This window comes from Arvicola amphibius, chromosome 2 (genome assembly GCF_903992535.2).
Source record: "Arvicola amphibius chromosome 2, mArvAmp1.2, whole genome shotgun sequence".
Classification (NCBI taxonomy): domain Eukaryota; kingdom Metazoa; phylum Chordata; class Mammalia; order Rodentia; family Cricetidae; genus Arvicola; species Arvicola amphibius.
In genome coordinates, this window is record NC_052048.2 from 77,115,787 (window position 1) to 77,131,117 (window position 15,331).

The 15,331-nt window shown below is 40.2% G+C and overlaps 1 pseudogene and 1 gene segment (V, D, J or C); both read right to left on the reverse strand.

Moving 5' to 3' along the window:
• Positions 1 to 226: 226 nt before the first annotated feature.
• The window catches only part of LOC119806623, a 130,122-nt gene continuing 115,017 nt past the window's right edge, over positions 227 to 15,331 (reverse strand). Inside the window, 2 exon segments of the V gene segment in view lie at positions 227 to 751; positions 3,641 to 3,678. Of these exon segments, the coding sequence occupies positions 432 to 751; positions 3,641 to 3,678 (358 nt within the window).
• LOC119806426 lies at positions 8,564 to 14,506 on the reverse strand (annotated as a pseudogene).

Genomic DNA, 15,331 nt, shown 5'->3' on the forward strand with positions numbered 1-15,331 from the left:
AACTAAGAAGCAAGCCTCCTCCAACCCACCGTGGCAAGGGGTGAGATGTGAAACTTAGAGAGGGCTGCCATGTAGAGGACAGCCACGGAGGGCAGGTGGAGGATTTTTCTCTTTTTAAGTGTCATGGATTTCAGGGCAACGAAATATTTAACTTCTTTAGAAGAGAAACCAGGTAACTGCAAAAACAACACTTAACGACCTCTTAGAACAAAAGGAGACAAAGATCTCAAGTGCAAAGATTCACTTTATTCAATATCTTCCCCAAATATCAGCATGATAAAAGCCAGGGAAAGGGAGGGGGATGAGGTGGGGAGAGTGTTTGGAGTACTGCAACATCAGTAGGTCAGCTGTGGAGACAGCTCTGAGACCTTAGGAGGGAAGATTGAGGATGGCCCTCGGGAGCAGGTGGTGGTGCGTCAGGACCTCTGGTTCTAACACTCGTTCTTGTTGAAGCTCGAGGTGATGGGTGAAGATGACGTCTTATGAACAGCCTCGCAGGTATAGATGCTATGGCTTTCATACTCTGCTTTGGTCAACGTCAGGGTGCTGCTCATGCTGTAGGTGTTGTCTTTGCTGTCCTGCTCAGACAAACTGTTCAAGGAGCCTTGTTTCTCACTGCCATCTACTTTCCACTTGACATTGATGTCTTTGGGGTAGAAGTTGTTCAGGAAGCACACGATTGAGGCGCTTCCAGTCTGTAACTGCTCGTTGGATGGTGGGAAGATGGAGACAGTTGGCTTAGCATCAGCCCCTGAGGAAGGAAACACACAGAATGTATGAAGCAACAGGGAAGGTCTCTCTTTGTGTGCATTGTATGTGGACAGTCATATTGTAGACAGACACACAGAAAAGCACATTTATTCTTCAGAGTAGGAGAATAATCTTGTTGGATTTGAGTTATTCCCTAGCTCCTGGCTACTTCTTTGGAAAGTTAATTGCGTCTGACCACTTGAAGCTATTCCCAGACTTCCTTCTATACCTGTCTTCCCTGAGACTGTTCCTCATCAGCTGCAGTGGCTCCATGCTTCAGAGAGAGAGAGAGAGAGAGAGAGAGAGAGAGAGAGAGAGAGAGAGAGAGAGAGAGAGAGAGAGAGAGAGAGAGAGAGAGAGAGAGAACAGGCCAGTTTATCTGACATCCCTGTTTGGGAGTCTGAACACACAAGTGCCTAAGGTAGGAGCAGAAGTTTGGCTTTAATTTTCTCCTGCCTCTTTCAAGAATATTCAGATTTAAACCACTCTATGACTTCTGGTGTGGCCAAACTAGAGACCCACCCTAAGGATGGGGCCTTGAGCCAGGGTCTGTGTTTGGGTGGATATCTACCAACTCTCTCCCAGGTCTCACCAAGGCCTCCAGGTGAGACCTGGGCCCTGGTCTGAGGTCCTGAAACCACATGGGGGAATTTTTAGCCACACCAGAAGAGGTCAACTGTAATCTTGGCCACCTGCCTAGGAGAAACTGACTGGCTTCATTTTTGACCTTCAGCAGCTGCCAGATGGCTTCTCGGAAATCCCCTTCTGTGGGGATGCCAACCCTTAGGTGACAGAGTAATAGTAAAAACACAAACCAAGAGCCCTTTTGCCAAGAAAAACAACAGAATTATGAGCAGCTTTGCTTCCCCTTCAACTAAACTGCAGTTTTAAAAGGAGTTGACATCATTTTAAAGTAATTAAAATTGGTTAAATAACTTAATGACTCTAAAACAGTTTTTAAGAGTTTCAAAAGATCCTTAAATAGTTGTGGTTCACTGCAGAAGAGTCAACCACAAAAACAAATTAGTAAACAATTCTAGAGGTTATGAAATTAAAATAACCAGGTTAAACATTTTTCTATCACTGAATTAAAGTACTGGAAAATATGTTTATTCTAAATTTTTATTAGTCATATTTTTGTACAAAGAAAATTAGCCTACCTAACCAGTTAAAATTTGTGTCACAAATTTAACTTATTTTAACTAGTAATATGCCATATAGTTTTAATGAAATTTAACGAGATCTCAGTCAAAGTAGATTTATCATGACATATGAGTGTTAATTCAGTTTCCCTGGTACTGATTTTACCTGTAATGAATTATATGCACTAAGATCTTAATATAACATGGGAATTTTTTCGGCCTTTTACAATCCCCTAGTGGGAACATAAGGGAATGTAATGATAAATGCATTTTATTTCTGAAATCTCCAGTTAGTTACCTTTTCCCCACGTTGGTGAACTATCTATCACATCTGTATTCTCTTTCCATTAATGGCGCTGCTCTTATCACTGTGCCTTAGGAAAAGGAACCGCACAGAGAAGGTTGCTACCGCGGGGTTCATGTGGCCCTTAGCGGCATGGCCGCTAAGTCATTCGGTCCTAAAGAGGCGGCTGCAGACTGGACCGTTGTTGGCGGTAGAAAAATACAATCAAGTAATAACGGGGGAAAACAAAGGGCCATATATCTTGCAAAATCTTGGCCATTAAAAAAGCCTAATACTTTTTGAGCATTTGGACAAAACTTTATTTCTACTATTATAATTTACATTCATGTAGAAATGAGACAAAAAAAGAGCTATCTGCCAAAACCTTGTTCCTATAGTCTCTCATTTTCACAGTTTGTGACACATTTTAGACTCTAAGAATCACATTTCCTCTGATTATTCAGCAAGCCATCTTTTCTACCTACCAAGCAGGCATACTTTTAAATATTTTACTGATTTTTCCTTCAGGGCACTGATTTTTGTAGTTACAAAAAACTATGAGACAAAAGAGGGAAAGCAGCCTAAGGCCTCTCACTCAACTGCGCTATACCACATTTAATGTAAAACTCATTCAACACAAATGAATTTACGTCTGTTCTCAGAGATCCAAGCCCCCTTTAACCTGCAGCTTTTTCCCCTGGAGTCATTCAGCTTATCTCAGTGAGAAGCTTGGCTTCCACATCCATTCTTAGAGCTGAGCTGACTTTAGCTCTTTTCCATCCTGAAGAGCCCTCATTCCTCTCTCCCCAAATCTCCCACTTAAGCTTCTAGAAGTCAACACTTAGTTAGAGCCCTATCTCAGATGGCAATAGACAATAACTACTTAAATCTAGTCTCTGTACAGTGACCACAGTATTAACTAACTTCTCCCCAACTAAAGCCTCTTTTTTCTTTGCCCCTAATCTCAATAGCTGATAAACAGAAAATCTGACATTGGATGCCATGCCAACTACTTTCCACTTCTCAAGATCAACAGATTTTTCTGCCGCTCAGCTAATTTCTGGAACTGACTTTAACTCCTAACACAAAGATTTTACACATAGAAGAAGGAAGAGAAAAATGCACTTACGTTTGATTTCCAGCTTGGTGCCGGCTCCGAACGTGAGTCACAGTGAGAACTCTGATATGTTCCCCTCAACAAAAACCTGCCTCTGAAGCCAGTCCAGCTAGATTGGCCAATTCAGAGGAAAAACCCGGCTCTTTCTTCTCCATTCCCCTCACAAAGCTACTCTCACATATCTAACATGATTTCTTTGCTCAGTTGTCATACTGGCTATTTTCTGGGATTCTTCTATGGATGTATAAGTGTCACCAGGAAGGACTCATTTAGCCAAAGTATCACAAACTAACTGAAATGATGCAACAGAACTAAAATGCCACACTAATTGAGCAAAAATCCACTTACGTTTGATTTCCAGCTTGGTCCCTCCGCCGAACGTGAATCACAGTGATTCACGTCAATGCCCCCCTCTGCCAAAATCTGCCTCTGAAGCCAGTCCAGTTAGGTTTGCCAGATTCAGAGAAACACTATTTCTTTCCCATCTCTTTCACAAATTCTACTTTTTCTCTCAAATCTGACATGAAGTCAGTCTGTCTGTCTAGCTTCTACATTGACTGAATTCTGATGCTGTTCTATTTAACTTTTGGATTACCAGGAACAGTTCATTTAACCAAAAACATCACAACTTACACAAAAGACACGATGGGACTCAAAGTTCACAAACAGTTGAGCAAAAATGTACTTACGTTTGATTTCCAATTTGGTCCCTCCACCGAACGTGTTTCACAGTGACTGACTTAAACTTTCTCCCTCTACAAAAACCTCCCTGATGGACAAGTAAGTATCCCCCTTTCTCCAGTTTAATTATGTTGGTTTAGAAAGCCAACATTTAGACACTAGTCAGCCTCCTGTGGAGCAATTTTCCCTCCTTAACACTTAATCTGAGAATGGAGTTTCTTACAATCCCCTAAATCCCATTAAGGAAAACACACAAAGAAGAACAGAGTTAGACAGAGAAGAAGCAGTTGAGAAAAATACTTACGTTTGATTTCCAGCTTGGTCCCGGCTCCAAACGTGTATACACACTGGTTCCCCTTCCCTTTCCCCCCATACAAAAACTGAGTATTGCCTTCTGACTACTGAGCAGGGCCTTGCCTGGAACTATCTGTTGTCTTAATTACTACAATGACACTTGCTCTTCAGAGAACATGCACAATCTGTTCCCAGCTTTGCTTACAGAATTATTAATCTTTGCCCTAGAGAATGCCAGAATCTGTTTCTAGATCCGATTTTGCACATTACTTTTAGACACAGAGACCATGAGACACAGACAAGGAGGAAAGAGAGTTTGGGTTCCACTTACGTTTGATTTCCAGCTTGGTCCCGGCTCCGAACGTCCACCACAGTGGTAGGTGCTTCATTGTCTGGCTGTACAAAAACCCTCCGCACCGAAGAGGAACAGAGCTGTAGGGCAGCTGCTAAAGCTTAACCCCTTCTCCAAGCATGCGTGGAAGCTCTCGGGCTTCTCTCAGAGAAATGCTTATTTTCACAGACTGGACTTAAATTTGTAGGAGATAATTTATTATATATATAAAATTATATATAATATTATATATATGCTTATATATAATATTATACATTATATCTCTCTCTTTAGCAGCCTACCACACAGGACTGCTTATTATTCATTCAGTTAAAAATAAAGAAAAACAGGGGCTGGAGAGATGGCTCAGCAGATAACAGCACTTGCTGTTCTTCCATAGGACCTTGGTTCCCAGCACTTATATTAAGCAACTCACAACTGCCTGTAACTCCAGCTCCACGGAATCTGATACTAGCTTTTGGCCACTGTACCACAAACACATGACACGCACTCACTCACACATAAATAAAATAATTAAAAAAGAAAAACCAAATAAAGAATAGCCATTTCTTTATAATGTTTCCAGGGGCAAGTGGGTATGGGGATTTCTGTGAATTATAAACTTGGTTATTAAGTTAGAGCTCAGTAGCATCTCTCAGTTAAAAATAAGACTGACATTCTACTTGAACTTCTTTGCTTTAATGCTATTTTATAAAAGGTACACTACACACACATATATAATATTAATCAAGGTTCATATTTTGAAATGCACTTTGGAATTGAGTTATGGGTGACATATGAGGCAGCAGCAACCATCAATAAAGGAGAAAAACTTTTACTCATGGATTGATCTGTTGTTATAGGGCAGGTAGAACTCAGGTGTCACTGAGATCAGCCAAGTTTATACTGCCTTTGAAGTTAGTGTCTCCATAGCAACCAGTTAAGGACACTGAAGAACTTGCTTTGAGTACCACTTTCATTTACTACAGTCTTGTTTCTCTGGTAACCATCCATTCCCATACTCTTCCTATCACTCCAAACTCCTTATAGTTCTCCTATGGCCTCCCGCAATTTGAAAGCATCTTCTTTGCTTCTGAGCACTCTCCCTAGCGTAGCTCAGAAACAGCTGTCATTCAAGATGCAGCTCAAGAGACTCTATTAGTGAGATGGCTTTATAGACAGGGCGTTAGGCTTATAGAACCTAATTGCTCCTTACTGCTGTTGGATTCTCTCTTCCCTACTAGATGGTAAGCTGTTTGCTGTTGTATTAGACAGATATTTGGGAGCTATGGTCTACTATATTTAATTGACAAACACTCATCAGACATTTGCAGAACAAATAAAATAACAGCAATTGAAAAGTTAATAAGACAATCAGTGATAGTAATCTACAATATAGATAAAAGGTTAGTACTGACTAGTACAACAGTCAACTTTCCTAAAGAAATTGCAACTGTAACCAGATTAGAGAGGCCAGATTGTTTCTGTTACTGAGAGTTTAGCTAATCTGGAATGGCAGATTCTACAACGTGTTTCACCAGAAGCTGGAGAAAGAGAAGAGTCACGTTGGAAGTAGAGAGAGAATAGAAATTGTCACTAGAAATCAAGTGTGTAAAATAGCTGATGAAGTCTACCAACATGCAGCCTAAAGAGAACGGAGAGTGATTTTCTCTGCAGTTACAGAAGCGATATCAGTTTAAAGACTGACATTTGTTGAGAATTTATAAATTTCCAGGGGCCATATGTGGCTTATTATATTTAGATATCCATAAGACTCTCTGACCTAGAAGTTGATATGTTCAGTCTTATGGCATTACAGGTCAGAGCTTGGACCTAAGTCTGCTGCTCATGTTCTTAGTGCTCTTACTGCAGAGTGGACACCAGTAACACAATCACCCGAGAGAAGCAGCTCGCGTGTGAGAGAATGCCAGAGTGGAGGAAGGAAGATTCCTCAGGCCATCCTGGGGCGGGAAATGAGTGGCTAAGTGTCCAGATGTCTATACAGATTGTATTGTCATTTAAAAGGTGAAAAAAAACCCAAATACTAAATATTCATCAATAGGAGTTTGGTTAAGCTAATTTTGTAGAGCACAATGAACACAAACCAGCTGATAAAAGGAAAAATAGGTTTTCTGGATATTTTTATGAAAATATGGAGCAGTGGATACTATGTATGCTATGACACCATGACCCTTTCAAAATGAATCCCAAAGTACAGGCTTCTAGAAGGCTACACATGCTGTGGTCAGCAGTTTCTCCTAGGTCTGCTTAGCAGAACTAATGACACGTTCTATTCTCCTGTCTATTGTATATGTGCCTTTAAAGTGCATGCTATTTGACTGTTACAGTCACTCACTTTATGATAGTTCATTTCCTACATTCATTTTATAGTTACTAGAAACAGCGAAGACTGTGACAGTGTGTGTGGGCGGGATGTAAATTCTGAGATTGTCTTTTTTCTTTTTCTCAATTAATTTTTAAAAATTGTTAAACAAAAATGGGAAGAGCCTTTCTAGTTCTGTGTAGGAGATAATTTTTACCAAATATCGAATTGGAGACTGTAACAGGGGCGTATACTAGATGAGCTGGCAGTAGAGGAGACACTGTTCTGTGGAGACAAGATTTGAACATGTTGTTGTTGCAGCAACAGATAACCATTATGAAGCTGTGTTTGACCACGCAGTGGTAACTGATGGGTATGCGGCTGGGATCTCTGTTCTAGTAAAAATGGATCCCTGAGAAGTGGTTGAAATGCTTAATATCGATCATTTGCAGGCAGAGAATGCCTCAGGTGCATTTATGAGGCTCTGCCGGGATCTGTGATTCTATAAAGTGTCCATGTTGGGTGTTAGCTGATCTATTGAGGAAAGGCTGAGTATTCATAAGACAACCTAGGTGGGTCCTGGACTTAATGCATGAGAATATGGGAACTGAACTCTGGGGGAGTCTTCCAATAAACTCATCCTTAATGCTGCTTCCCACTTTACCTTCACGACAGCAAACAAACAAACAAACAAACAAACAAAAAAACCAAAAAACTCTCAGAATAATTTTAAACCCGTTTGTGGAAAGAAAGGGAGCTAGGAGAAAGGGGAGAGGGGAAGGGAGCTTGCAAGCACAAAACCACATCTATAAATTATCCTAAACACAGTTTACAAGCTATGTCGGCGACACTCCTTAGATATAATAATTCCAGAAACTTTTGTTTTTGCTGTTATAATTTCCCCACCCTTAATCAATCTTTTAAGGGAGGTTCTTTTCGTATTAGTAACACAGAAGATTACGTGTCAGAAACAAACAATTTTGTTCTCTGCAGGTTTGAGGGGGTGTTGGCTTCCCTACCTGGCTCGGGATATCCGTCCTGAAGTCTCTGGTTCACTATTTCCTTTTAAGTTTATCAGTCGTGATAGAGTCCCAGATAGGCAATTCTTCATGTTCCAGATGGACTTGACTTTGGATAGTAAATTCACAGCATAAGAGACGAACTGGTCCCCTTGGCCAGGAAGGAGGGAGACAAAAGAGGTCACTTGAGAATGAAGAGCCCGTCTCTGCCTGTCCCTGGAGAAAGGCATGTGGGCACAACTCAAGTCTTTTCCTGCCATACGCATGTATGCTTGCCATCAACACGACTCAAAACTCTGGTCTCAGTCTGGACAATGCATAAGCGTCTTTTCTTTTCAGAAGTCCTACAGAATGGCTGCAGCCATTTTACTTCTCATGAAAAAGAAAACAACAACTGGGGCAGGATTTACTAACCTCAGAGGGGCTAGGCCACTGAAATTTACATATTGGCTGCTGTGGGTTTCAGCTCATTTTATAGGTGGGATAAGCTGAACTCTGAGCTTTCTGCCTTCCCCCATGTGTCTGCCACTGGCATATTGTGTGTGTTTGTTTTTGCCATTCTAGTTTTTTTTTTTTAAATTCTTTTTTAAATGCTAGCATTTAATTAGCCTCCCTAGGTGGCTTCAAGCCATCAGGACACAGGTACTTTCAACACCCTTTATCTTCTCTCCAGCTCTTCTGCTGAATAATTTGGCATTCACAATGAAAGGCTGCTTAGGGAACTTTCCTATCCCCAGAATTCTGCAGTAGCCCGATTATACATTAACCATGGGAGCAACTCCAGCCTTGTTTTTTGCAGTTTTGACCCGTGTCTGCTCACTGACCAGTGTCCACAATTTATCCAGGGTGACAGTGGGCAGAAGCTCTGGTTCCTCTTTAATGCTTCATATTAACTTTCCCGAGGTAACCTGGACGATATTTGTCAAAGTTGACCCTGTGGTGATGCATGTCTCCAGCATTCCCGCAGCCTCCTGGATGCCTGTCATGTTTACTGATGCATCTGTGGTTGTGGCCCACATGATCCCTGATTTTCCCAGTCTTCCTCAGTCTGGATGGCGTGGTGGTGGCAGAAAGGAAAGAGGAAGGCCTGTCATTCTAGTTTTGCTTCCAAGGTCATGTGACTTGGCATATGTGTGTGTTATAGTTGGATGGCTTCCTTTGTCTTGATCATTGAGGAGGAAGGTGGTGAGCTAGCCAATTTGGAGATGCTGTGTCTCCTCCACAGACTTGTAAGGTTATTTGTGCTAAGCTTGGGGAGTTAAACAGACTTCTTAGTGTAGAAGACAAGATCTGTACATAAACTTATTAAGCCAAGTAATATTTCCAGGGAAAAGAAGACAGGAGTGGCTAGGAATGAAAGCCTAACTGCACCAAGCCACTCCAGAGAGAGCAGTGGAAACAGCCAGGGAATCACTTCTGTTCATACGCGTGCTCTGTAGAAACAGCTAGGTGGCCAAGGGTTGGACACACGATGGGAACTGAAGAAACTGAAGGAGAGTATAGAGATTGGCTGAGGTTATGGAAACCACCAGGCAATGACTATAACTTCCCCTTCCAGCCATGTACTTTCATGCACAGTCCCCAGAACACCCAGGACTGCTACTGAAACCAAAGGCTTCACTTACCTTTCTGCCTCTTAGCACTAAGGCAAGCTGGAGAAAGTCTTGAGGAGGGAAGGGAGACTTATACCATCCAGCTTGGTGTGGCTGTGCCAGAAACTCATTCTGGAAGGTCTAAGCTCAGTTGGAGCAATACATACCACAAATAGGTTCTACAGGTTTGAACTGGAATTGCAAATTACATCTCCCTCATCAATACATGAAATATCAGATACATGAAATATCACAAGGAAGGAAAGAATTCAAATTCCATGGAAGAAATACACACTGAAAAGTTTTTGTGGCCCGATAAACCTCTCCCATGAAGCAATAATCCATATCAGACCAAATCAAACTGAATTAGAAAAAGCCCAGGTTTAATGGATGCCAGCGCCCCCTGGGTGGCCTTCCAGGCCATCAGAGAGGAGATGGGGAAGGAAAACTGAGAAACTACGTTTTTGTTCTATGGGGCCAGTTTAAATACCCTGTGGGAGTGGTCTTGAACATCTCTGGGGAGTGGTCACCATTTGGAGGGCTTTTTTGGAGGTGGAGTCTGGACTGAGGCAACTTCCAGGGAAGGGGGCTTGGAATGGAACTTTCTACCCAAACAATATGATCTTTACAAATTGAGTGCTATTTAAAAAATTACACTTTGTAGTTTTGCTTGTTACTGTTAATTGTTATTGTTATGGTCATTTTCTGTAGTTTTAATTTTTCCTTCCTTCCTTTCTTTTCTTTCTTTCTTTCTTCCTTTTTTTTGGAGACAGGTTTCTCTGTGTAGCTTTGTTCTCTGTACTGGAGCTAGCTCTTGTAGACCAGGCTAACCTTGAACTCACAGAGATCCTCCTGCCTCTGCCCCCCAAGTGTTGGCATGCACTACCACTGCACAGCCTTATTTTTCATTTTCTAATCTTAACTTTTGAATTCTTAGTGCATAGTGGCCTTGCTTTAATTTGTGTATTGCTCAGTTAGGTTTTAGGATTGTTCTGTATGCTTTGCCATTCAGTCTATTATTGTAATTCTCTCTTATCCTTCCCCTGCCATGACTCATATGTATTTTTTTCTCATTCCTTCCTTTTCCTCTTCCTCCATTTTCCTTTTCTCCTCTATTATATATGTGTTAATCATAACCTTCCATAGCTTAACAAACTTCAGAAGCTGTGGACCCTAACAGTACCCCAAATTTTCCCTCCTAGGAGCTTTTCCCATCTTGAATTATTTTCAAAGTTGATCTAGTATTAATTTTTACCCTCACCTACACTCCCTCTTTCTCCCTCTTGATGTTAAAAGCTAAACTCCTATTATACTTTTGTCGGGGTCTGGCTTTAGCCTGGACCATAAATTATTTCTCTGGACCAGACCCTGATAAAAACTATCTCTCTGGACCAGTGTGGAGGCATGGGAATAAAGACACAACTCACATGGCCTTCTCGGGAGGGAGATTCTCAGTGATCCCTCATAAAATCATGACTTCATGTGTTGAAGAATTCCTCCTCCTTTTTTCTCCAAACAGCCTTATATACCAAAAAATAAGCACGCCTTTAATCCCAGCACTTGGGAGGCAGAGGCAGGCGGATCTCTGTGAGTTCGAGGCCAGCCTGGTCTACAAGAGCTAGTTCCAGGACAGGCTCTAAAAAAAGCTGCAGAGAAACCCTGTCTCGAAAAAAACCAAAAAAAAAAAAAAAAAAAAAGAAAAAACAATAAACGGAAGGGTAAATAATTAGCATTTTGTTTCCTAGGTAACCAGGTGAATGGCTTTTAGTCACATCCACCTCTACCTGAGTCTCCTCTCCTCTGTCATGTCTTCCTGTTCTGTATGCTAGCTCTGTCACATAGGCTAAATTAGCATTTCTTTTCAGGCATCCTCCAAATTACAAAAAAAAGAGCAGAACAACACCCTGACCTTTTGTTGGGTTAGCGACAGACTGTCTGGAAGGTTACGTGACCACCTCAGGTGGGGAACTGTGGCTTTATAGTCTGGCTGCCATACCATATAAAAATATGGGCCTATATACCTCTTAATATCCTTTTTATTGAAGTGAAAGGGGGCACTGTTAATTGGCTAGTATGATATTTGCATGCTACTGACTGGGCACATTCAGAAGCTGTGGCTGTTTCTGCAGTTATTACCCTCTGGAAGCATTGCAGAGGTCACAGAAGACATCCTAAACTCTTAGCTTGAGGATATAACATCTGAACTATGCACCTCAACTCTACCACAACCCGTCCCATGGTACATACTTCAACAAAATGAACAGCTGTTAACAAAGTTCAAGCAATGAAATTACCTCAGATGTGCAGTCCAAAGTAGTAGTAAAAAATCATGAAGAACAGCAGCATAGCTCATCTCCAAATGCCTAATCCTACAATAATGGCCTCCAACATGAAGGAAATAGATGTAGCTCAAACAGAACTCAAAAGAATGGTTAGAAGCATGATAAAAAAATCAAAGAAGAATATAAACTCTCAAATACCAAGAAAAACAAACAGTTGAATAAAACAAGGAAATTGGTGCAAAGTATGAAAGAATTCAATAAAGAGATAACAAATGAACACAGATACTGGAAATCAAAACTGTAATAAGTCAATGCAAAACTCCATGGAGTGTATCAAGTATAGGACATCTGAGCTTAAAGAAAAGGTATCTAAGAACATTTCAAGGACAAGCATAAGTTAATAAGAAGGTGTCAGTAGGATACTTTTAAACCCTTGTGTAGTATGAGCAGACCAAATCTCAAGCACCAAATACGCAGGATAAAAAAGGCATGCTAAAATCTGCAAGAAAGAAGCACATGTCATACACAATAGCTCATCAGAAGAATCATAGATTCCTCAACAGAAACCTTAGAACCCTGGAGAGTGGGTGATGATGAATTTCAAGAAAAACCACAGCTGCCAACTTAGGCTATTATACTCAGCAAAATTGATGGAAAAAAATTGTTGCAATTGATGGAAAAAGAAGACACTTCCCATGGTAAAATCAGGCTAATGGAATCAAGACTGTTAAGCCAGTTCTACAGAGGATAGTGGAACGAATTATTTAGACTTGAAAAACTGAGAAATACATCCAGAGGCTATAGGAAAAAACAAGGAATGTTAGAGCAATAGTTAAATGAACAAAGATCAGGAAAACATTATAAAATCAGCAAAATGATAGAAATTAATATAGTTTCTCAATATGAATCCTAATGTCTTAACTTCTCAAACAAAAGATAGAGATTAACAGGTTGAATTAAAAGGGCAGAATCCGTCCATTTGATGCCTTAAGAAACCACACATTATCAGCAAGAGTAGATACCACCTTCAGTAAAAGGATGGAGAAAAGTATTTCAAGCAAGTGGAGTTAGAGGATAAGCAGGTATTATCATTCTCATACCTGACAAAGTAGAGTTCACACCAACACTAGTCAGAAGAGATCAAGAAGGTTGCTTTGTTTTCTAAGGGAAAAATCAACTAAGAGGACACTACTATGCTGAAGAGATATGCACCAACACTGGTGAACCTAAATTTACATAAAAGCCTAGTAAATATCAATTCGCATATTAACCCCAACACAAGAGTAGAGGCTGATTTCAATACTCCAGTTCCTCCAATAGGCAGGTCATGCTGACAAAAGCAGAGAAACAGCTGAGTTAAATGATGTCAATGGTTGAATGGACTCAACCAAGGACTACAGAACTGAGGCCTGTAAGCACAGGGAAGTTCTTTTAAAACTCCCGTTTGTTTTGGGCTCATGTTCACTGCTTGCTTGCAGTAATACACCTGAAGCACTGTTCCCTCACTTGCATGTACTATACACACAGCCCCGTCTCAAAAACAACACACTTGGCAACCTCAGAACTCTTCCTATGGCCTTGATACTAAGAGAGTCAGTGGGGTTGGTTCTCTATTTTGATCGATAGTTTGGTCTATAAGTATTCCTCTGCTACACATATCCCCCCTTAATACATCTGATTTTAATCATGCACACACCCAGGTATACATGGGCATATGGTGATAGGTAGAGGAAATTGATACCATTGTGATGTGGGAGAGTCTTCTGTTTGTGTTGATTTCAGAGATGGGGGTATGTATAGCCCAGTTTCTTTCATGTGCAGAAGCTTTTTAAATTTCACGCAATCTCATTTGTAAATTCTTGGCTTCATTTCCTGAGCTATTTGAATCCTTTTCAGAAAGTCTTTGCTTATCTTGAAGTATTTTTCCCAAGCAATTTCAGATTCTTGGGCATTAAATTGAGGTCTTTGATTTACTTTGAATAGATATTTTTGTACAAGGTACAAGAGGATCTAGCTTCATTATTTTATATTTGGATATCCAATTTCACCCTACTTATCTTCCTCAGCCTCCCGCCCTCCGCCTCTGCTTGTACCCATCCATTTTCAGTATTCCACGTTCCACTTTTATATTGCATATCACCTTTCTTACCCCCTCACATCTTCTTTTAAAGAACTTTTATTTATTTATAGAACTTTTATATATTTATTTATTTAGAGCTGTGGCCTCTAAGTTTCTTTCTGACCTCAACCTAAACTCCCACATAAACACACACACACACACACACACACACACACACACACACACACACCTAAATTAGAAGCTAGGATCTGCACATGAAGGAGAATGTTTTCCCACTTGTTTGTTTCCCTATTTTATTATTTATATGAGTAAGAATTCATTGTGCCTATATATAATATTTTTATAATTTATTCATCAGTTGATGGACATCAGGTTGATATTATTTCTTAGTTTTTGTGTCTAGAACTCAATAAACATGGATGTATAAGAACTTCTAGTAGGATATATAGTCCTTTAGTTCTATGTTCAGGAGTGATATAAATGGTCTTATGGTGGTTCTAGGGTTTAACTTTTTGAGAAAACTTACACTTGTTCCCACCAACAGTGAATAAGGACCCTTTCTCTACATACTTGCCAGCGTTTGTTGTCATTTGCTTCCTTAATGATAGCCATATTGACTTGAATGAGATGTACTATAATTTTAGTTTTGATTTGCATTTTCCTAACTATAAATTAAAATATTTTTGGTCATTTGTATTTCTTTATTCAGTTCACCATCTCATTTATTGATTGGCAATTTTGCACTTTTGGTGCCTATATTTTGCAATTCTTTATATGTTCTAGGTGTCATTCCCTTATTAAAGGATAATTGGCAAAGATTTTCTTTCATTCTGTAGAAGGACTGCCATTGTGTTTCTGGGCAGAAGCCTTTTAGTTTTATGTAACTCATTTGTCAGTTCTTGAGGATATTCCCGTGTTAAGGAGGTTCTATTAGGAAATCTATGTCTGTACTTACACTTTTTTCCTGTGCAGTTGCAGTCTTCGGGTTTTAAATTAAGGCCTTTGATTCAACTTCAAATTAATTTTTGTTCAGGATGACAGATATGGATCTAATGGAGTTTTTGTGGCTATCCAATTTGCAGCTCTTTTCTCTAGTGCAGATTTATGTTTTTTTACATCTCTGTCAAAAATATGCCCACAGAAGTGTAGGCTTGTTTCTGCATCCTGTTACAGCTCATTGTTCTACATGTCTGTTTTTGTGGAAGCACCTTGCTGTCCTCCTAGCTATGGCTCAGTCTGAGGTCAGGTGATGTGATGGCTCTGGCAGGATTCGTCCTGCTTAGGACTGCTCTGTCTACTCACGATCTTTTGTGTTTCCATATAAGTATAGTATTTTTCCAGTTCTGTAAAGAATGTCATTGGAATTTTGAAGAGGATAGCATTAAAGCTGTAGATTGCTTTTGTTGGTAAACATTTCACCATGTTATTTCTGCCAGT